General features: G+C 34.3%; 2 protein-coding genes across 2 annotated transcripts; both read right to left on the reverse strand.

Moving 5' to 3' along the window:
- Window positions 1-6,308: 6,308 nt before the first annotated feature.
- Window positions 6,309-16,507, reverse strand: LOC103497495 (coatomer subunit gamma-like). Its single transcript, XM_008459708.2, has 18 exons — window positions 16,325-16,507; window positions 15,805-15,902; window positions 15,647-15,697; window positions 15,370-15,483; window positions 15,084-15,284; window positions 14,896-14,997; window positions 12,055-12,162; window positions 11,745-11,978; window positions 11,250-11,500; window positions 10,878-11,049; window positions 10,631-10,786; window positions 10,481-10,531; window positions 9,054-9,194; window positions 8,785-8,982; window positions 8,573-8,704; window positions 8,322-8,495; window positions 7,631-7,870; window positions 6,309-6,947 (listed from the first exon to the last, which is right to left on the reverse strand). The coding sequence occupies exons 1-18, from the start codon at window positions 16,368-16,370 to the stop codon at window positions 6,753-6,755; spliced, it is 2,664 nt and encodes an 887-aa protein (XP_008457930.2). The 5' UTR covers window positions 16,371-16,507; the 3' UTR covers window positions 6,309-6,752.
- A 2,231-nt stretch (window positions 16,508-18,738) lies between these two features.
- Window positions 18,739-23,788, reverse strand: LOC103497494 (putative proline-rich receptor-like protein kinase PERK6). Its single transcript, XM_051079686.1, has 9 exons — window positions 23,596-23,788; window positions 22,746-23,495; window positions 21,342-21,875; window positions 20,992-21,078; window positions 20,782-20,852; window positions 20,375-20,451; window positions 19,697-19,841; window positions 19,432-19,593; window positions 18,739-19,292 (listed from the first exon to the last, which is right to left on the reverse strand). Exons 2-9 carry the CDS (start codon window positions 23,386-23,388, stop codon window positions 19,005-19,007), a joined length of 2,007 nt encoding a protein of 668 aa, XP_050935643.1. The 5' UTR covers window positions 23,389-23,495; window positions 23,596-23,788; the 3' UTR covers window positions 18,739-19,004.
- Window positions 23,789-24,127: the final 339 nt, after the last annotated feature.

The following is a 24,127-nucleotide window of genomic DNA, read 5'->3' on the forward strand; positions in this document are numbered from 1 at the left end:
TTTACTTGCTTGATGATGATGCCTCCTTTAGTAGCATTTCTAGGACGAGTCTTGTATCTTCCTACTTTTTCACTTCTGAAAAAGATCTTATGTTGTGGCATTTCCGGTTAGGCCATCCCAACTTTAAATATATGAAATACCTATTTTCTCATCTCTTTACTAAAGTCGATGTTTTTTCCTTAGCTTGTGATGTATGTATAAAAGCTACATAACATCGAGTCTCGTTTTCCTTGCAACCAATCCGACCTTTTACTCTTATCCATAGTGATGTTTGGGGACCATCCAAGGTCACTACCTCCTCCAGGAAACGATGGTTTGTGACCTTTATTGATGACCATACTCGTCTTACTTGGATTTTTCTAATCTCTGATAAATCCGAACTTACCTCCACTTTTTGGGACTTTTATCACACCATAGAAACCAATTCAATACAAAGATTGCAATCCTGCAAAGTGATAATGGTCATGAGTTTCAAAACCACTCTCTTAACGAGTTCTTATCCTCTAAAGGAATTGTTCACCAAAGTTCCTGTACTTGCACCCCTTAACAAAATGGGGTTGCCGAGTGAAAAAATCGTCACCTTTTGGAAGTTGCCCGTTCCCCTTTTGTTGTCAACTTCTCTCCCTTCCTATCACGGGGTGATGCCATTCTCATTGCTACACATATCATCAACCAAATGCCCTCTGATTTCCTTCACTTCCAAACACCGTTAGATTACCTCAGAGAATCTTATCCCTCCACGCATCTCATCTCTAATGTTCTTCTTCGGGTGTTCGAATGCACTGCCTATGTTCATAACCATGGTCCTAACTAAACTAAATTTACTCATAGGGCTCAGGCTTGCGTGTTTATTAGGTAACCTCTGCACCAACGAGACTATAAATGGTTCCATCCATCTTCACGTAAGCACTTCATTACCATGGATGTCATCTTGATTGAAGATCGTCCTTTTTTCCCGTTAGCCTACTTTAGGTGGAGAGTGTGAGTGGAAAGTGTGAGTGAAGAATCTAACTATATGCTTCCCTTAGAGTCTACTTGTCCTACTGTGGTTTCCTTACCTGACCCTCGCTCTCACAGTATATCCTACCCACAAATCAAGTTCCTTGGAAAACCTACTATAGGAGGAATCTCAGAAAGAAAGTTAAGTCTCCTATTGCTCAAACGATTCCAGTCCAAGATTTTGAACCAATAAGAGATCAAGGAATGACTGATTCATTAACTCACATAGTAATAACAGAATGAGTGTGAGAATATTAGGTTTGAGACGAATTCAACTGGCTCACATACCAACAGTAAGGCAAGTGAGAATGACAGGTCCGAGACAGCTGTTCTAGAAGATATGGGTGAGCAGGACAGTATTGATGGGATCATTATCGATAGAGAGAAAATGATTGATGAGAACGAGGTTGTTGCTAAACATACTGAAAATGAAACTAAGTTATACCATTCTGGAAATACTAGCAAGTACGATCTTTCTCTTGATCTTCCTTTGCATTGAGAAAAGGTACTATGTCCTATACAAAGCACTCCATATCTAATTATGTGTCATACAAGAATCTCTCACCATAGTTCAGAGCTTTTACTGCTAGCCTTGACTATACCACAATACCGAAAAATATTCACATTGCTTTAGAGTGTCCTTAATGGAAGAATGCTGTCATGGAAGATATGAAAGCTCTTGAAAAGAATAACACTTGGGAGATTTGTGCTCTACCCAAGGGACACAAGCCTGTGAGATGTAAATGAGTGTTCACTCTCAAATACAAAGTAGATGGATCAACACTTGACAGATACAAGGCAAGGTTAGTTGTAAAAGGGTTTACTCAAACCTATGATGTTGATTATTCAGGAACTTTTTCTCCCGTTGCTAAGTTGAATACTATTAGAGTCCTTCTTTCTATTGCTGTAAACAAAGATTAGCCTCTATATCAGCTGGATGTTAAGAATGCTTTTCTGAATGGAGATCTAGTAGAGGAGGTTTACATGAGTCTCCCCCACCCCCCGGCCGCCTAGCTTTGAACCCCAGTTTGGTCAGTACATTTGTAAACTCCAAAAATCTTTCTATAGTCTGAAACAGTCACCTAGAACATGGTTTGACAGATTTACTACCATTGTCAAGTCCCAAGGGTACAGTTAGGACACTATAATCATGCATTATTTACAAAAGTTTCCAAGATAGGGAAGATTGCAGTTCTGATAGTTTATGTGGATGACATCGTTTTGTCTGAAGATGATCAGGCAGAAATCAATCAACTTAAGCAGAGAATGGATAATGAATTTAAAATCAAGGATTTGAGAAATCTGAAATATTTTCTTGGAATAGAGGTGGCCAGATCTAAAGAAGGCTAATGATTTTGTGTAACTTCATCTAGGTTAAATATATGTTTTATCCCTTAGTTTTGGTTAATGCACTAGATTGTTCATGTGTTCATGTATTTGTATGTTTTTGGCTTAGTTACATCTTGTTAGAAATTGCACTTATAGTTTTCTTGGGTAATTTGTGTTTGCCACGGAACCAGAATGCTCGTCTTTCAACTCTTAAACAACTTCATTGGAGTAGTAAAGCCATATATGAGCAACTGATTGATTTATAGGCCTCTTTTTGTAGGGTTAGTAGCAAAATTTTGGTTGTAATGTACTTATTTTAAGCTCGTTAGGCGTACCAAAAGATGTCTATGTTTATTCTATCATTGTAAACCCTTTACCAACAATTGTACAAATATTACAAAGTGTATGATAACGTATATATATTAAAGTGTTGACTGAATCTTTCCATACGAGTGCATTGTATAGTATTTTGTGATTGAACTAGTTTGTGTAATGGCAGGGTCCCAAGAAAAATATGGCAAGAAAAAAAAAAGTAGTAATAGAGAAGTATATGATATTTGATTTTTTAGAAAAACTGTCAAACAAAAGGTATTCTTGACAGTCAATTATAGTCATGTCAGGTGTTTTATTGATATTTAATAATCGTAATAATTGGCATATTCTTGATAGAAAAAAAATTTCAACATATATGAGTTCGTGACATTTTATAATTGTCGTCAATATGCAAACAATGACAGATAATTACTCTAATATGTGTAAAATGATGACAGTTAGTTACTGTCATAAAATATAAATAATGACACTTATTATCTGTCAATAATAAAAGATATGTGACATTTATTCTCTGTCTTAAAATATGAATAATGACATTTATTATCTGACAATAATAGAAGATATGTGAAATTTATTTTCTGTCATGAAAACACTTGTTGTGACAGTTTTTCTAAACTGTCATAGATAGTCATTCCTTAACAGGTAGAACAATGATTGAAAATAACTGTAAAAAAAATTAGATATAACAAATTTTAACTATTGTCGTAGGCTATTTTTCTAACAGCGTAATTTAGTGAAAACAAACTAAACTTAATAATTCTAAATCAACTAGGACTACTATAAAAAATAACTCCTAATATTGAATTAAAGTTTATTTTTCTCTTTTCATTTTTTACTTAAACACTAATTCATGTATTTAAAAATTATAATTCAATTAAATATTAAAATCAACAAATCATTTGTCAAAAAAAAAAAAACAAGTTTACGGATAAAAGGATAATAATATTTTAGTTCAATTTTAAAAATAAAATTTATAAAATTTTTTAAATAAAGAATTATTTTTAATTTAGAGACTAAATTAGAGAATACGAGATTTCTAATTAGTACAACCAAGTTATTAGTTATGTTCATAGATTTAACATGTAATAATATATTTAACATATAATATAATATACAAATCTTTTTTCGTTATAAAGATTTAATTTAGGTTAACTTTTAGAATCTTGATTATTATTGTATTATAAAAAAATTCCCCTTAAGTTTTATTTTTAAATCTTGAATTTTATGTTTTTTTTTATATAATTATATAGATCTTTTTTTCAAACTTTGACTTTATATTAGAGGTATTTATAGCATAAAACTTTTATATTTAGATTCACTTCCTAGGCTTTATATAACACTAATAATATACTTGCCCAAAATATGATAGATTTAGCAGTAACATACTTATAACTTAATATTATAACAACAAAATCATAGATTTAATACTGACGTGTAAAACTTTATATCTAGTAATAACAAAAGAACCTTATAAATTGAAGAATAATTATATATTTTTTCCTCAAATCGAGGATGGTTCTCTTTTTTGCTATTAATCCCAACCAATAAAACTACAAAATATATATATATATATATATATATATATATATATATATATATATATATATAATACTATGAGAAGTTTATTAAAAATTTATTTTACAATTTACCAAAATCGACAATTTGCCTCTCTCTTTGTTCTCTAGAATATAAATAAAATCTCTAACTCAAAAAATATAAATCCAATGAAACAAATACTAACCTCAGTACAAAATTACACTAAACGATTTAGTGTAATTTTTTTAATAGAAAAGGAGAAAATAACGTTGGAAGTTGGATGAAGAACAAAGAACACAAAATAATGAAGAAGATTTGCGGAAATGGTTTCTGTGAAAACAGGAAATGAAAAATGGATTAAAAATGATCGGCCGAAGTTGTATACGGTGGATTTTGAGTGGAGAGTTTGTGGGATTGAAGTTGGTGTGAAGAGTCTGTGAAGATTGAGGGTTTTAAAAAGGAAGAGAACGGGTATTACCCGTCCTCCTGCATGCATGGAATGACCACTCAACGGCTCACGGCAGATGGTAGGTAGCAGACCTGCGGTGGCTTTGACCGTAGACTATGCTGGCACGGCGGGAGACGGTAGGGTGGGAGCTAGGTCGTGGGTTAAAGACATGACCTAAGTTGATTTTCTTGTTATTTAAATAGGAAGGAAAGGTCGGGTTGACATGGCTCCCACTGTCCTCCCTTTCTATTGCTAAAGGAGGATGAAAGAGGGAAAGCAGCAAAGGGAATAAAGATGCTTAGAAGTCAGAACCTTTATATCCGTCCTCCGGACCTATCTATCAGCCGGTCACGTTATGAAGAATTGAATTTTTAGGGGAAGAAAGCCTGGAAGCGAAGCTAAAGGAGGATTAGAGACAAAATAGGTCGTAGGTTGAAGAGCTGATATATCCAAAGTATTCTCTCCCACTACAATCCCAAAAATATTGATCTTGATTGAATAGAGCAGATCTTTGGATACTTTAGAATATTTAATAGCGCTTCCACGTCACTTTTTGAATATTCATGTACATTGTTATAGTAAATTTTATAAAATTTACAAATTGTAAAGTCAAGTTGGTCAAATTTCTTTTATAATAATTTCACTACTAAAACCTTTTAATGATTTTATAAAAAACAAAATCTTCATGTAAGATCATAAAGACCGATCAAATTGACATAATTTAGTTCAAATTTATCGGGATAAGTATTAAATTATTACGACTTTCAAATGCCAAAAGATTATAAACTTTTTATTCTTACTAAAACTCAAGAGTCAATTGTTGCAACTTAAAATTTATTGACCGAAAAATGTTTTCTAAAGTCTTAACCCAAATTATTTTAACCAGGATCAAATCCAATTTTGGTCTGTTATTTGAATTTTATTTTAAAATCACAGCAAACAAGTAAATAAACTAAAAATATAACACAAGAATAAAATATTTACAAAATTATCAAAGGTTAATGAGTCAACTGATAAATTGTTTTTAAAATGTCATTTTCATCCATTAATGAACATTATAGATAGTTATAACACGTTTCTCAAATTGAAAAGCTATAAATAATAGCATCTATTCATGATAGCAACTTAAGCAACTATCGATTCTATTGGTGACAACCCTAAATTTGAGAAATGTGAAAAGAAGCATCTAAAATGATGGCTACACATGGGTTTTTTAGTCTTTTACTAGTTTTTTTTTTTTTTTTTTTTTTTTTGTTATATGCAATTATTCTATCACTGCAACTATATATACTACTATTTTTTTAGCTTAAATGTCATTACTTTCTTGAAAGATATCAAAGTTATAGTAAGTTGGGAAGAAAATATATAAATCCAAAGATACACGAAAATAGAGCAATTGATAGGATGAACCACTCTAGTAAATGAGTCAAATACTCATACCATAATCTGCCCACACAGAGTAATCTACAAAATTGTGAACTATCAGGATTTAATAGAGTTTAAAATTGATGTGGGCTCACAAACTATTTCGACCAAAAAAGCCATTAAAGTTCACGACTCCAACCCCCATGAAACCAAACACCTAAAAATCTACTTTCTTTCAACCAAATAATATTAATACCAAAAGCTCTCATTTGAAACACAAACCAATTGGCTCCATATATTCAAAGAATAACTAAGTTCAAAATTTATTGATAATTTGAAACGTACTTTTTCTCAACGGTAAAGGAAAAATGGTTTGAATGCCTGAGATATATTTGTGTTGTCTTATACATATATTGGGAAGCAAATTGATTGCTCCCCCCCAACGAATGAAATCTTGGTTCTTAAGGTAAAATATGACCTAAAATGAAGGGGAAAAGAAAACGTTTTTGTTGACAAAGTAAAGGTTGGGTCCTAATTAATGCGGCAGCAGGAGTTGAGCCTTTCCAAGGACTATCATATGATACTTTAGCTAATAAAATATAATGGAGCTAAACAACAGCTAAATCGAAAAGTAAACCTGGAAGGCTAACGCCCAAAAATGAAGTGGTTTCATGGTTGAGCTGACAACCTTTGATCCACAGCAACACTTGAGTAAGAATTTCCGATAAGGGACTGGACCGACTTAGCCGCAGGAGATAATCTCATGAATGAGATCACTGACTGCTTCATTGTCAGATCTGACAACCAGCTTCATTGCAACCTCTCTTGAAGCATCGAGACCAAATGAGAGACGGGCGAGTACTTTGACGTTTCCAATGAATATACCAGATAGTAAACATGTGTGTGACCGCACATTGGTCGGGACAACTTCTGTGCCCTGGGAAACAACAAAAAGAAGAGACAAAAGCAAAAGTTACATATGTGAGGAGGAATGATATACTTGGGACCCTTTTGGTAATAGTTTCGTTTTTGGTTTTCTGATTTTGAAAATTAAGTTTACTAGTTCTACCCATTGTTTTCTTTCTTTATTACCCACTTCTAAAACGTGTTTCCAAAAACCAAACCAAACTAAGAAAAGTCGTTTTTGAAATATTTTAGAATCCACGTATGTTTTTAAGAAACATGGAAAGGTATATGTTTCAGAAACATAAAACCAAAAAGAAAAAAAAAAGTTATCAAACAACGCCTTAATGATCAAAATTCTCGAGCAAATGAATAGGTTGGCTTCTTTGGGCTGCAGGGGGAAAAGATATGAAGCCAACCAAAGGTAGGACATGCACTAGAATAGGTTCAACATTCATTTTTAACATTTGACACATAAAAAAGCACCCAAGCTGCTAAACGTTGTTACCATGTAACTAAAACAGTATTATTAATTGTCGCCGGTTCAGAAAGAGAAACATGGTAATAAAAAACCTTATGCTGCTAATCACACAGTTCATTTTTTAGATGAATTATTTTCAAGTGTTGGCACATTAATTGTACTGTTCAATTATTCAGAGGAGTTTTCCTAATATGAAAATATTTATGAACGTACGAAATAAATCCATATGGGCATACCTCACAAGGCTGCATGCCTAGGAGATCTATGACAGCACGCACAGCTTCAGCCAAGCTCCCCCTCGGACCTAATCCATATTCATCTACTCGTTCACCATCTTCACCCATGCTTTCCCATGCATTCCTGAAGTTAGACACTGCTACTTTCAACATGTAATCTGCTGCGACCACCTCAACGTCCTCAAGCTGATATTCATCTTCAACACCATCATCCTCTGCCTCGCCAGTAGACGGATCAATCTTTTTCCAAGAAGCATAGAGAAAAAAGGAAAAGAAAAAGACAGATGGATTAGTCTAGAAAGACCACACTGTATTTGATTAATTATTGACGAGAAAGTACATCTCTTAAGTGCCTACGAGAACATTACATTCTCTCCAGACAAATGTGTTGTGCATGAAAAGTAGTTTTGAAGAGAGGGTCAACATTTGGACATATAACTACAGATAGAAGCAGAACATGCGAATTTGGTGTCTCAAAAATAAAAACGTTCATCTAACATCTTTACATTCATTCTTATCGTAAAATGCCAGATTAGAACTCACAAATCACGTCAATCACAAAAAACTAACATAGACTTGTACAACAAAATGATTGAGTTTAAATGAGACAAAACATTTTGTCTTAATTAATTAAAATACTTCATCAAATAAGGATGGTGCACAATTTGTGAAACACGGAAAAATTCCATACCTCTTTGACAATGAACTTCAACACATTTGGGAATTTCCCAACTGCAGCGACTCCATCTGGTTTCTCAAATGCCACAAAGGTTTGGCCAGGTGAATTGTAAGGAAGAGATCTGAGTGGCTTAGATACCACTTCCGAGAATTCCTCTGCTTCCGAGGCATCCACAACAACAGTGATCTACAGGGGCAGACAATATTATAAAAGCAATTCTCTAGGTGGTTCAACAAAAAGTTGCAGTTGATTTCAGGCATTACATTTTCTAGTAGCTGCTCAGGAATTGTGTTCGTGCAGTTATATTGAAAGACAACGTGTCTATCAAAAATATGCTTGACAACGTTGACAGCATACTCCGTTTCTGCCTCTGTAAGCTCCAAAGATGCGGATGACTGCAAGGACAACAAAGAAGTTCCCAGAATAAATACGCCGCACACTAACATATAAGATTTTGTATGGCAGATGAAAGAACCTTGAAAAGCTTCCCAAAGCCAGCAAATTCTTCAATGGACCGAAGCATCTTTTCATAGGCATCAACAGAAGAAGCAAGGGTAATGGGAGGAGCTCCAAGCCCATTCGGTTTTTTACCACTGCCTTTTTTCTCAGCAAGTGGCTGGGATCTAACTTCCTTAGGTACAGAATCAAGATCGAAAGGTTCTTCAGAAGGTTCCTGTGCCCAAATGCAATGTTTGAGTGAGACTGGAATTCTAAATTTAAGAACACCAGGTCAAAACACCTTACATAATTTTTCAAACTGGTCTCTAGATTCCCCAGTGGCAAGTCTAGAGAGCCAAAAAGAATTTCTGGCACGTCTTTCTCATTTACAAGAACTGAACCATCTGCTCCAAGTGTCTTAAGATAAAGGGTTGCCCTATCACGAACCTGCAGCCAACAATTGGTCCACAGTTGCACATTTGTTCAGGGAAAAAAAGTAAAAACCAAGATCATATTCTCGTAGAAATAGAAACAAGCAAAAAAATGTTCATTTCCGAAATCCAAAAAAATAAGAAACAGCAAAACAATAGAGCCACCATAACAATGATGATAAATACACAGCATCAACACCAAATGAAAATTTGGAACAAGAAGATATTATGATAAATGACTGAATAATGATCAAGGAATAGTGTATCATGTGGGGATGTGCATTATACCAACTGCATGCTCTCCACTAGTTTTCTTTTCTTTTTCTGTTATGTCTTTCAGAAAATAAGACAAGAATTGTCAACAAATGTTCGTGATAACTGGATACAATACTATGCATAAACCAATATAACTACATCTCATCAAATCATATACAAGGATGGGCAAGCAGATGTCAACTATAACCCTATCTTCAACTCCACTACCTAAAGAAAGTCTAACTCATCTTAAATTAGACAACTGAAACTTTTAGACCATATTTATGACCATCCCTTATTGATTTCTCAGAATGAACTTTCTTTTATGCTTTGCAACTTTTTGGCGCTGCCCATCAATAGGTCCAAGGAGCATTATCAATTTATAATTAGTCTTAGAGAGGTTAACCAGGATTAATTCTGTAAAATACTTCAACACATTCTAAACCAAAGACTGGATCTTAGTTTTCATATAATTAGATAGCAGGTCTATAACTAGGTGAACTGAATTCGTTGAGATCATAGTGCAAATTATGTACGTTAAGATTATAGTGAATACTTTGTTGTCTTTATTCTTCAACAAGCTCTTAGGGAAAGGGTTATTATACATAGTGATCAGCAATGGACAGACTGACCAAAACACCATTTATTGCTCAAATCTCTCTTAATGGGCTGATATTTCAATTAACTAATAACATAGAGCAACCCTTTGAGCTAGGTATATCAATGAGTAAACCCCCATTTATGGAAAAGAATTGTTAAAATGGTTAATTATAACTTGATAAAACCAACGCTATAACTTCATTGGTTGACTTTTTACAATTTCTACAAGTATTTTTTCTGAAACATTTATTGACATTTCAATAAATTAATATCATCAATTGTCATATATTTCCTCACCCCCAACCAAAATAGTTGCAGTCATCATATAACAGCTTAAATGCACACAAAAATGACAGTATAAAGCACCAAACATTGAAACATGAATAAACTATTCAAAATAAATAATCAAGAACAAGAAATCTAAGACCTGTTAAATCATAGACTCACCTCATCATCACTGTCAAAAAGGCATCGTCGAAGGAGAACATATATTCGGGGCTGAAACAGTTTTAGGAAATTTTCAATCAGTTTAGCAAAGTAAAAAGTTACCATGCACTTTCATTCTAGTGGAAGAGAGGAGAACCAAAGAAAAAATACCTTCAATGAATCAACCATGACAGCGAACTTGGCCAAAGTGCTCACTGCACAGGCTCGAACAGTTGCATTCTCAAGATGTACACGATTATATATATAACGTATATACTTGCTAGGATCTGAGGCTTTTGGACCTTCAATCCCTAGAAAGTGAAGTATCTAAGACAAAGACCAAAGTTATCTACCACATCAGAAGGAAAGAAAGATCTAATTTCTCAACCAATTATCAAAATGATGATGAAAGACTGACCTGTGTGGAAAGATAAGTGAATTCACAGTCCTCTATGAACTCACACAAATGAAGCAAACCATTTTCTTTTGCTTCAGGTATATCTCTAATAAGAATCACAATTGAATCAACTATCACCTTTTTGTACTCAAATCCACCTTCTTCTCTGAGAATGTTACATAGGAAGTTCATCCTATGATAGAAAAAACACAATCAACATTGATAGGTGCTTCATGTAAGAAATACGTACATTACATACAGTAAGTAAGCACCCAATAAATTATAATATCCCTTTTTTTGAGTGTGTATGTGTATTACTAAAGTAAAAAGAATACAACCTAAGAAAAAAAAATGTAATATTCAAACACTAAATTATGAACATTAATCACTCACAGAGATCTGTACTTCAATGGAAACTTCAAACACAGGGATCTAATGGCATCCACAACTACAATTTTAAATTCATCAGCAATATCTGACATAAAATTTGTTATCTGCTTCATCAGGCGATCCACACTTGACTCATTTCCAGTCTTTAGAAGTGTGGTTATTGCAAGAGTTGCAATGCTTCTGTTCTGGTCTGAAATCAAACTTTCCATATCAATGTTACAGTTCGTGACAGCCATTGGATGTGTCATTGCCACCTGTAAAGTACAAGTTTCTTTGTGTATTGACTTCAAGAAGGTAGTAACAAGAATGGAGTAGAAATACAAGGACCCACATTATATCCCGTGATTAAATTAAATAAGGGCACATTAAAAAAAAAAAAAAAAATAGCTCTCTTCCATATTTTAATATACTGAGTAAATTCATATTACCTAACCATCCTTTAAAAGAAAAAATATCTAAATTTACTAGAGAAAAGAGCATGACTAAAATGTAGGGTACCTTGTTCAGAGTACGAATGGCTGCAAATCTCAATACTGGCTTGGGAGAGTTTAAAAAGAGCTGAAGTACAGTAATTGCTGGTGTAACTTCTCTGCTTGTCACACCATTTAGTTCTGCAATAGCTCTGGCAGCTTCAAGGATGACCATCTCTGATTTGTGCCGCAGACAACTGTCGAGAAAATCATATAAAGGTCGATCCCCAGTTTGACTGTTAGCAGCTGACTCACTAGCAACCTGCAAAAGACTTCCATTTTTGCATTAACATAAAAGAGAAATTTGGTGCTTGGTATGACCCTGTTCTGAAACACACCTGACTGGCATAACGAACCAAAAGGCATTGGGCCAGAGGAGAGCGAGCAGTACCCCGCGTCAAGCTACTAACCAACTTGTTAATAGCTAAACGATCATTCTGACGAATCTGCAGTTTGAAATATGATTTTTCGTTATATATTTTAAATTCAAAACTAACCTCACCCAGAGATCAGCAGTATCCACTATGCCCACAAAAATATTAAATCATACTACAATGTCCAATCTCAATAAATTTCACTCATCTTAGAGCTATCAGGGAAGTTTCTCAACAGATCTCAGTCTGTTCTTTTGTGGCATTACTCGAAGTACAAATAGAACAATTACAAATCATATTAAGATGAAAAATGGAGATATCCAACACTATGGAAGGATATACAACTGATGCTTTGGAAAAAGAGCAAAATTTTCAGGCAACAATTTGCAGCAAAAAGAAAAACGAAGAGAATAAAAAGCACTACAAAGAACCATTAGCTCTCTATATTTAACCAAATCATGTAGAAATACTAGAATTTTTGCTAACTTAAAAAAAAAAAAAAAAGTAAATTTGAAACACTGATAAAAAACAGAGAAAGGTTACCATCAGGATTGAACTTGCGGACATTTCATCTAGAGAGAAGACCAAAGGGAGACAGAAAAGTAAGCTGAAATGAGCTATTGAGGGTGATGAAAATAGCAAGTTCTTCAATAGATGATGTTGTATAAGCAAAGAAGGAACACCATTGTGTAGATTCTAAGTTCTAGTGCTAGTTTGGTCACTGATGGACATTGAAGCTGAGTTTCAGGATTTTTACTCGGGTTTGTACATAAAGAGGCAGAGACATGGTCAAGTACCAACGTTTGACTATCAGGGATCCTATTGACCCCCAAAAAAGGACAGATTTCAAAGGACCCTTCTCGAAGTTTGCATGGGGTCGGATCTTGGTACTAATAAACCTCTTGGGCTTCCTTTTCTTTAAAAAAATAAACTGGAACATTCTCAAAGGCAATCTCAAGATCGTTCCATTGCTATTTAGAGAGTGCTATCATCAACGAACCAAATGATACTTATATTTGGCTTATTTCTAAGAAAAGTGCTGCAACAACCATGAGGGATTTCAGGCCTAAAAGCCTCACATCTTGCCTTTGCAAGTCATTGCTTGGATGCTCTCAGAAAGGCTTAAAAATGTTTTTCCATTCACCTTCACAAATTACCAATCCACTTTTTTTTAAGGGAGAAAGATTCTTGACGTGTCTCTTATTGCAAACAAACACGTTGAGGAATAGAAGATGACAGAGAGGAGTGGGTCATCATTATGCTTGATATTAAGAAGGCTTTTGAAATGGTGGATTGGGACTTTAGTGATGGCACTCCTAGGGCTAAAGGTTTTGGTCACAGATGGAGGAGATAGATTGGGGTCACATCTCATCGGCAAACTTCTCAATCCTCATTAATGGGACACCAACGGAAAAATATTATTCTCTCATGGCCTGACCCCATCTTGGTTGTGGATGTAATGAGCCATATGACTGCTAATGAGGGATCAATTGGAAACATTAGAGGCTTTGACATTGAAAATGGCAATTTATCCATAGACCACCTTCTCTTCGCTGACAACAACATATACATTTCTTTCCAGGAGCAAGACAAAGCTTTTCTTACAAACTTATTCAATGCCATTAACACCTTTGAGTGTACATACAACTTGAGTGTTAACCATCACAAATCTGAATTTCTAGGGTCAACAATGATAAAGAGACATTAACTACACTTGCTCCTGATTTTAGGTGCAAATTGGGTGTTCTGGCGCGCCAATTACTTAAGTCTGACTCTAAATGGTAACTGTCAATCTGTATCCTTTGGGGCCAATAATAGAAGTGGTTAGAAGGCTAAATAATTGGAAGGAATCTTATTTCTCAAAAAGTGAGTAGTGGCTTACTCTTCTCCGAGTTGCCCTTTACAATCTTCCAACCTATTACCTTTCCTCTTTTACCAATCATCCAATGCTGCTGGCACTAGAGAAAAACACTTTCATAGATTTCTGTGGAATGAATAACAGGAAAATAGGAAGGCGTCACATTTTTCGGCAAAAAGTAAAGCAATCTGATGGTGATTTGGGCCATATGGGCATTAAGTTGAAGAGTAATACACTCTTATTAAATGGATCTGGTGATTCTACACTGAGAAAACCACATTATGGAGGAGGGTCATTGCAATTAAGTACATCTCCACACACTTCGGTAATAAAGAAAGTTCTCATTTGCTCAACTACTCCAACAATCTTAGAAAATATATTATGTATGAGGCAGCAGAATTTAATATTTACGAATTTGGCAATGGTCTCTCCACACTATTTTGATCTTATACTTGGGTTGGTACCTCACCACTCAAGCTGGTTTCTCCTCGTACTTATGCTCTTTCCTTTGAAGAAAGACTGTTCTGTAGTAGAACGTTGGAACATGGACGAAGGCATTTGGGTTTTGGGTTTTGGGTTTTCGTGCTGATTTTGATACTGTTGAAAGCGTCGGCCTATCTTTTCTCCTACCATATCTGGATGGCTAGAATCACAAAGTTCATTGGCTATAGAGACTTGAGAAGCCTAAATAAGTCATAGTATGCAGTATGAACACATCAAATATAGAAATAATTCTAAGTTGAAACCTTTACTCTAAAAATCGATAACATTGTACAAATGTGGCAGAAGAATCAAATTTAAAACTCTTAGTCTGTTTGGATTACTTCTTTTAAGTGTTTTTAAGTGTAAAAAAAATGTTTTCAAACGCTTAGAAAGTCAATCCAAACATGTCCTCTATATTCTAAGCAATAAGCACATAATAAATTAAAATATTAACTTTGGCATACCTGATGAAGCAAACCCAAGGCATGAAATTGTACGAGTGGTGCCCTTGACTGAACAGCTTCCTGGACCTCATTACTCCATCGCTTCACAATCTCAGGATTAGTCTAAGTAAAGAGACAGCAATGTTAATTAAATAGAATTATCATGTAAAAAGGTGGTATGTTTACCATTAAACATGACTAGATGATACCTGGAGTAAATGAATCCCACTAACTAAGGCTGCACTAGCAACCACTGGGTTTTTGTCCACAATTGCTTGCTTCAGATACCGCTCAATTTGGGTGAGTAGGGTACCATCTGTAATTCTACAAAGTACACGTATAGCATTAGCACGGTACATATCATTCTTGCTGTTCATGTCCTTCATCAGAGAGCTTGTTACGATAATAACCTTCAATTTTGAAAATATAAGAATGGTCAGTTTGTATTTCTTCATTTACAGTAAACTCATGAAATTAAATCAAACAAGTACGAACATCATCAGAAGATGGCGAGAGCTCCTTTATCATTAAATAAACCATTCTCCTCAATTCAATATCTCGAGACTGGAAGAGCTTAGTCACACCAAAGAACACTTCTGTAGCTTCCACCTAAAATAGTTCAGAAATCAATAAGGATATTATGAGAAACTAAAAAATACACAAGGCAAAAACACACGTGTATCCATACAATTCATTTTTAAGATGGAAAAAATAACATGAGAAGAACAACAACTAAAACATTGATGAGCAATTGAAGTAAAGGCCACTTAACCTTTGTGAAGGTTTCACCTTGGTTGAGCAGATACAAAAGCTTCGTTATGACCTAAATACCAGACACAAAAGCGATGAACACCAAAAACTAAACTAGGAAGAAATGAAAGATTGATGTCTAAAACATATCAACCAATTCCATTTATTCAAAGCATATACCTGGGAGCATTTCCTTGTGTCTAGCTGAGGATCATTGAATACCCGTGCTTCCTGAAGAACGGTGCCTTTCTCAATCCCCAAAAACGGAGAATATTCCTCTATAAAAAGCAGAAAAATACCCAACCAGCGTCAGAATACAGTAGCAAAACGAGTATAGATCAAAATGTAGAGATCAAAAACACAAGAACACAGGTAAATCCATAAAATTACGACAAAGTGTAGCATAACATTCAACAATCACATCCACACCAATCAAACAAACACATACATAACAATTCACGCATGAACAAGACGAATACTCTCTATATCGAATACGATCAAGAGACTAGATCAAAATGTAACTAAAATGACAAAAAAATCAGTGAGATCTGAGAAAGTTCTACAATAGAAAAACTAATTAGAGGTGAGAAACTGATGAAGCCAATTCAAATTTTTCCAAAAACAGCCAGATCGAATTCCAGAAGAAGAATGAGAGATAAAGTACTGGTAATCCAAAGAACGTGGAGTGATAAGTAAGTACCTTCGTCGTCATAGTCGTCGTCCTTCTTGACAAGAGGCTGAGCCATGGAGGAAGAATTGGTCGGTGGATGGGATTGAAATGGGGGAAGGTGAGGAAGTGAGATCCAAGAAGAAGAAGAAGAAGAAGAAGAAGAAGAAGAACAAGGTAACGTAAGGGGTGAAATGGGAAGAAGGGGAAATTGGCGGGTGAGTATAATAATGTATTTTATTATTTGCAAATCTCACTATTTTCTTCATTTTAGGACAACTGTAAGGTAGATCCAATTACCCTATTTTACATTTTTTTACCCATCCAATTAACACTTCACACGTGTCTTCCTCCATTTTATTTCTTCTTTTACTTTAATCCTTTATGTATTAAAAATTTAAATTCAGTTTGTGTTACATTATGTTTTTTTTTTCTAATGTTATGAATTAATCCCATGGGCTTTGTTGCTTAATATTCCTTAATACTGTAAATTAATTTTTTAATTTATCGACCAATTTCAAACTTTGTAATAAATTTAGGATGTGTTTGGAGATTGAATTACATCTAACTTAATATGACAACTGAATCATCATTTTTTAGAAGTTGATGTTAAACAACTCAAATATAAGAGTTGAAAGATGTTTATTGTTAGAATTTAATGTTTATATATATGAAATTAATTTTTTTTATAATATTTCCAATCGTCTCACCAGAAACAATCAATATATGTTCCGACAGCCACCTTTGGAAGCTAAATTTGAGGATCGCTCTTCTCACATCCACGTCCAACCAACATGCTTCGGCATATCACCTACCACAACAAAATTCTAAGATGATCATGACCATCTATAGCAGCCATCTTCAACGTCCAACTCCTTATAACTACCATGTTCAACGGCCAACCATGAGAATTATCTTCAATGCCCAACTTTCTAGACCACTAACCCTATCATTAATCTCCAACTACTAATGCTAACGACTAACTTGATCTGTATATATTTATTTTAAACTTCCTGTATATCATGATGATATATAGAAAGTTTAAAACAAAACGAAAAAAAAAAAAAGAAAAACTTAATTGATGAAAGTATTTATCAATACAAAATTGAGATTATTATAAGTTCTGCATGCATGGTGTGTTAATAATCGTCTTATATAGTAGTTTATAGCATGACCATGTCTTTATTTTTGGTTTCGCCAAAATGTCTTGTACCATTAATGATAGTTGATCATATATACTTATTATCATCCTTGCATTGTTTAACTAATATGGTGCTCTGATTGCATTTCCAACACCAACATATAATAAAATCTTAACATACAATTTGATATAAGATGTCACAAAAAAGCTCTAAACTCTTTGACGGCTTATGTATCATGCATATACATGCATTTCACTAATGTGAAATTATATTGCAAATTTTTTGTCCGTATGAAATGAGATATTTCGTCACCCTCGAGTACAATGGTACTTGTAAGAAAATATGTAAAATAATATATACGAAGGTTTCAAGTTAATTGATATAGTATAAAATTTTCGAAAAATATATACATGGTTAGGCTTCGTTTAGTATTCATTATACCTTTTGTTTTATTTTTTAAAATTAAGCTTATAATTTTTCTTTCCATGTCTTACAACAATTTATATCTTTCTTAAATAAAATGGTTGAATTCATAGCTAAATTCTAAAAACATAAACAACTTATCTAGTAACTCTACTATGCATTCCAATCAAATTTTGTTGGTCAAATACTATTGTATATATCATTCTCTAATTCACAATAATTTTAATTACATTCTACCTTCCTAAACAACCTCTTAAATTTTTCATTACCATATATAAAAAAAAGTAAACACCTGCACTACCATTATAAGAGAGATTGTCATAAATAACAAAAATAAAAAAACAGAGTAATTGAAATTATTTTCATATATAACAAAAGAAAAAACAAAGACATTTTTAAATATAATAAAATAAACTAAAATATTTACACCATATAACAAAATTTTGAATTCTAATATAAGTTCATTAGTGTCTATCAATGTCGATTCTTACTAAAAATATGAAATGTTACTATATTTTGTAAATATTTTATCAAAATTTTCATTTTTGACGTCCGAAGGACTTGTTTATATCCATATTAGCAGTCCTTTCGCTTTCTTGCTGTAAAAATAGATTCCTATTACAAACAATCATAATTGATAATACAATGCTTAGAACTAGAAGAGAGAGAACTTTTAAAATTAGTGTAAATAATAATGTCAGTATCCTTATATTTAGCATCATAAACCAATCGACATAAAACACGCCTTCTCGACCATCAAGTCAAACGGTTCAAAGTCTCTGCAATAATAATAACATAAACAATAATATATTGATGAAATCAGAGGATGGGGAAAAGTGCATGAAAGGAAAACAAGAGGATGAAAGTATGCCAAACCCAAGAAACAAACAAATTATCCGCAACAAGTATTCATTCAACAAAATGAATCATATACGCGTCCACACATTTTTGTGTTTACGAACTCTGATCAAAAATACGAAACTTAATTAAAAGCGATCCACAACCTAAAATTAACCAAAAAAAAAAAAAAAGAAAAAGAAAAACAGGAAAATTCATCGATCGGCCGTTCCAAAGCGCAGAACAATCGAATCAAACGAAGAAGAAGAGTGATGATGATTTGAAGAGATTTTGGTTTAATTTAAACAATTTTAGGGATTGGGAGGTTGTGCAACGGGAGAGGAAAGGCCACTAGGTTTTCGACTGATTTCGCTGCTTGTTGAGGAAGGGTTTAGGCCGTACTCACTGGTGCCGCCGTAATCGCTGCTTGTGTACTCTCGGCTGTCCAACGCCACTTTTCGGAACTTCTTCATGTCGGCGCTGTAGGAACTTGCGTCGTACTCCGAGGACGTGCCGGACCCGAAGTATGAGCTTTGCCCTGGCTTTATTCCCTCGTTCAAGTCCTCTAATGACACATCGCCTTCCAATGCTCGTACCACCTGTGCCATGAATTCGAATATTTGTTAATTTAGTAAGTATTCAAATCCATGGGTTTGATAGATCTATTAATTGTCTTTATTTAATTTCATTTACTATATTTGAATACACTAAACATGATAAAGTTTTGAGATGTTTAACCTGACTCATTTTAGGGCGGCGACGAGCAGAATGACGAATGCAAGCTGCGGCGCAAGCCACCATGCAAGCCATTTCTTCAACATCATAGTTATTCTCCAACCTTGGATCAACCAACTCAAAATTTCCTTGGTTGTTTATTGCTTTTGTACAAAGAGGCCTAGACTGTATTCACATTAATCCAACACAAAGTTTTTCCTTTAAATTTCAAAATTTTGGAGAAATTAATTCATTTAAAAAATTAATCTTAATTAGTTAAATTTCCAACCCAGTCCACTAAGCTGTCCTCCATTTCTCCCGTTGCATCCACAGGTCGTTTCCCGGTAATCAATTCTAGAAGCATTACACCATATGAGAATACATCTGATTTCTCTGTTAGCTTTCCACTTGATGCATACTCTGGAGCCAAATATCTGTACGTGATCATTATTGATATTAGCATCAAATTTTGACAAAATATTAGAAATGTTGGTAATTAACTTCAAGCACTATAAAAAAATGTCTACAAGTTTGGTTTCGAATGATTTGGGCTATCCACATTTTAACAAACACACCCTAAGCTATCAACTTTTTTAAGTTTGGATCGTATTCTCTAGTTTGAGAGTAGCAAAAAAGATATCGACAAAAAAAAGAAAGTTTTGAGAGAATGATTTCGTAATTAGAATTTGGGAGAAAATTTTATTCGGAAAGTAGAAGAACTACTCGTGAAACCCTCACATAATATGACCTAACAAATTTTCACAAGATTTTGTGTGGATATGGGAGAAAATTACGTATTCCCCCATTATGGAGTTTTTCTAGTAAACTTTTATGTTTTATATTTTGCTTTTGATTTCTCAATTACTTATTTATTTAATTATACGATAATAGTGTAAGATTTTTCACAACAACTATAGCAGTGAATAAAAATACAAATTTCATCTTAAAGATGGATAATTTAACGTACCCAAATGTACCCATAACTCGTGTAGATACATGAGTGTAATTGTCTTGGTTGAGCTTCGCCAATCCAAAATCAGCCACCTTTAGCAACAACAACAACAATAATAATAGTCATCACCATGTTACAATCCAAAATCAGCCACCAATTACTCATTAATATTTACCAACTTTCAGGGATTAATGTTAATGTCTGTAAATTAATTAATAGATATTAGTACTATGTAAAAAAAACGATTTTAAAATTTAGATACCAAATTGAAGTAAAATTTAAATTTAAGTAATAAAATTATAACATCTGGAAACTTAATCACATAATTAAAACTAAACTAAAAAGCTTGTGGAGTAGATGAAAATTATACAAAAAATTTAATAGCAAAAAAGAACTTTCCTTTCTTTCTTTTTGAGATATACCTTAGCTTCGAAACTCATGTCTATAAGAATATTGGCAGTTTTGATATCTCTATGGATAATGCGAGGATGACCTGCAAGCAATATTATATTCAAGCATATTTATTGAAATTATGTAATTTTTTTTGTAGAACTATAATATTATTAATAATTATTATTAGAATATTTAAAAATATAATTGTTTTGTATCAAAATAATAATAGTAATGCTTACAATCTTCGTGGAGATAGGCCAAGCCTTTGGCCGAACCCAATGCGATCTTCACCCTAGTCGACCAGTCCAAAGGTGGCCTCCCCTCGCCTATAATTATATAAATAGGATCCTTTTAAATATAATAGTTAAGTTTGAATTATTAATCTATAAGATAACAATATAAATATAATAAAGTCTATCAACGTAATTTGTAGCATTTTCAATTCCCATATGCAATGTGACATGCAAACTTTTTTGTTCCATAAAATTGTTTTTTACAAAAACATTTTATTGAGTAGAAAAATGAGATTGCTGCAATTAATTATCATACCCGATATAATAATCATATGAATGAAGAGGAAAAAACGTACCGTGAAGGTGGAATTCAAGGTTGTTATTAGGGACAAATTCGTAAACCAACATCTTCCGGTCACCGGCAATACAATATCCGACCAGGGATACCAAATGTCGGTGGTGGACACGGCTGATGATCTCCACCTCCGCCGCAAATTCCCGATCTCCTTGTCTGCTTCCCGTTTTCAGGCTTTTCACGGCAATTTCCTTCCCATTTGGCAGTACTCCTTTATGAACGTACCCGAATCCCCCTTGCCCCAACAGATTTGCAGGAGAGAACCCTGCCGTCGCCGCCATCAGCTCGTCGTAAGTGAAAGTGCTCTTATTGAACCCAAGCGCCACCGCTGGGTGCGGCGGCGGCAACGGTGGTCCATGTGGGCCTGAGAAATTGGAACTCACGTCACTGTTGATTCCCAGCGGAGGAGGAGGAGGCGGGGGCGATGGCCATACTCCTACTTGGCCTCCACCGCCGCTGATTGGCGCCATGTTCACGTAATGTTCGCCGGGACTGTTCCAGTTGTGATTCCTTCCGCTGTAATATGGATCCCCACCTGTAGTTTTAAACTTTTAGAGGGGGCATAGAGTAATTTTGTGAAGTTATGGACACCGTGTGGAAAAATACTTTAATACATAAAGAAAAATGTAATATTTAGGAGTATATTTTTTAAAATTTAAATTGCTATTTACAAAATTCTAATGTTGTTTAAATTTCAATTACAATTGGTATGCAAATTTGCTTTTCCACAAAAGATAAATTAAATTTACGTAATAGTTTTTACTTAAAATGTTTCAAATCTAAATTTTTACTTTAACAATTTAATTCTTTAATAGACATATCCATCCAACGTTGAAATACAAATTTTATAGATTTATTAAAAAATTTAGAAATTATTTTACAATCTTTTTTTTTCCCTTTAGAATAAAATTTACCCAACGTTTTATATCAAAAATATTGTTTTAAGAAAATGTTTGGTGAATAAAATGGGCTTTTAAGTTTTATAAACATTTCACGATCAAAATATTAATTTTACGTTCAAATATTAATTTTGATTTTAATTTATTTTAGTCTGTATATTATTAATTTGGGTATCCTTATCTTTGAATTAATTTTTTTTAATCTTTTTATTTTCATTTTTACTAATAAAAATTTGAAAGTTTTAGCGAAAAAAATGAAAAACAAATATTTTAAAAATAACAAAATTAATGTATAAGATTGAAGATCGAAATGAATAGATTATGATAAATTTAGATTATATTTTCAAGTGTTTAATTAAAAGGATTTTATTCGAAAGAAAATTAGATAATTTAGAAGTGGATCAAAATAATTTTTTAAATAAATTTCACAAAATTTTTGAAAAACATATTTTTCTTTAAGTACGTGAGAGTTTAAAAGTATATTTAATATATATATATAATTATACCTTTGGGACCGGAGGGGTCGTCGTAGTACGTGGAACTATTATTTTGCTTCTTTTTCTTTCGGCTGCAAGCGAAGAATATCAACGCCATAGCAAATAACAAAAACCCAGCCGCCACCGCCACTCCTACAATGATCGGCATCGCCTCGGGTGCAGATCCACCCGACGACGAGTCCGAAGATCTTGAGTTGATCGATCTCGGAGAAGGAGGAGAATGTCTCGACGAACCATTTGGCGGAGGAGGAGGAGGAGGAGGCGGCGGCGGCGGCGGTGGTGGTGGCGGAGGAGGCGGCGAAGACGAAGATTTCCCATCCCCATCCCCTTTCTTCGGCGGTGGTGAAGAATTTGAGTCCTTAGGAGGCGGTGACGATTCATTAGGCGGCGGCGGTGGGGATGCATCTGGCGGAGGTGGAGAAGAGGAAGAAGAAGACTCCGGCGGAGGAGAAGAAGAGGACGAATCTGGAGGAGGCGGAGAAGAAGAGGACGAATCGGGCGGAGGCGGAGAAGAAGAAGAAGAATCGGGAGGAGGAGGAGAAGAAGAGGAAGAAGAATCAGGAGGCGGAGCAGTAGGAGCAGGTGGAGAAGGAGGAGGAGAAGTGGAACCGGAATCAGAAGAAGGGGAAGGAGAACCGGAAGAGGAAGACATTAGAAGAGTTTCCGGCAAAGAAGTAGTCGTTAAATAGTGCCGGAGAAACCCTTAAAGTGGTCCTCCAAAAACGACGGCGGCGGCAACAGCGGCCTCGAGAGGAAACCCTAGAAAGAAAGAAAGAAAGAAAGAAAGAAAGAAAGAAAGAAAGAAAAAGAAATCAAAAGAAGAATGGTGGGAAGAGAGTAGGGGCAAAAAGAAGGGTACCTGTAAATTCAGTTCAATTGGATTCAATTAGAGGAATGATGAATGATGATGAAAGGGGGAAGAAGAAGGAGAAAGGAAGAGTAGAAAGTGGAGGGAATGCCATGGAAGAAAAAACAGAGAACCGGTAAATTCTTGTTTTTCTGGTTGAACATCGATTCTCTCCTACTAAAATGGGGGAAGAAGAAAAAAACCAAAAACCCATCTGTTTCCATGAGTTTCAAATTTCTCCAAGTTCCCTCAACCTTCTTCTCCGATCTTTCTGCCATTGCTGCTATATTCATGCTCTGCCTCTCCATCTTATTTTCCCTTTCTATTCTTGGATTTTTAGTTTCTTCTTTTAAAATTAAATTTGTAAATTTGAGGGAAAAAAAAAACACTAATGTCTCTAGTTTATGTGTAGGAATGTTTTTTTTTTTTTTCAATAAATTATGTCTTTTTAAAAGTAGATGTTGGGAACTTTGGAAAATCGGTTCAGACTCTAAAGTGTGGATCATGAATTTCAATATTTCTTTTTAGAAAAGTTTAAGGAATT

The sequence above is a fragment of the Cucumis melo genome, chromosome 11 (assembly GCF_025177605.1).
Source record: "Cucumis melo cultivar AY chromosome 11, USDA_Cmelo_AY_1.0, whole genome shotgun sequence".
Classification (NCBI taxonomy): Eukaryota; Viridiplantae; Streptophyta; class Magnoliopsida; order Cucurbitales; family Cucurbitaceae; genus Cucumis; species Cucumis melo.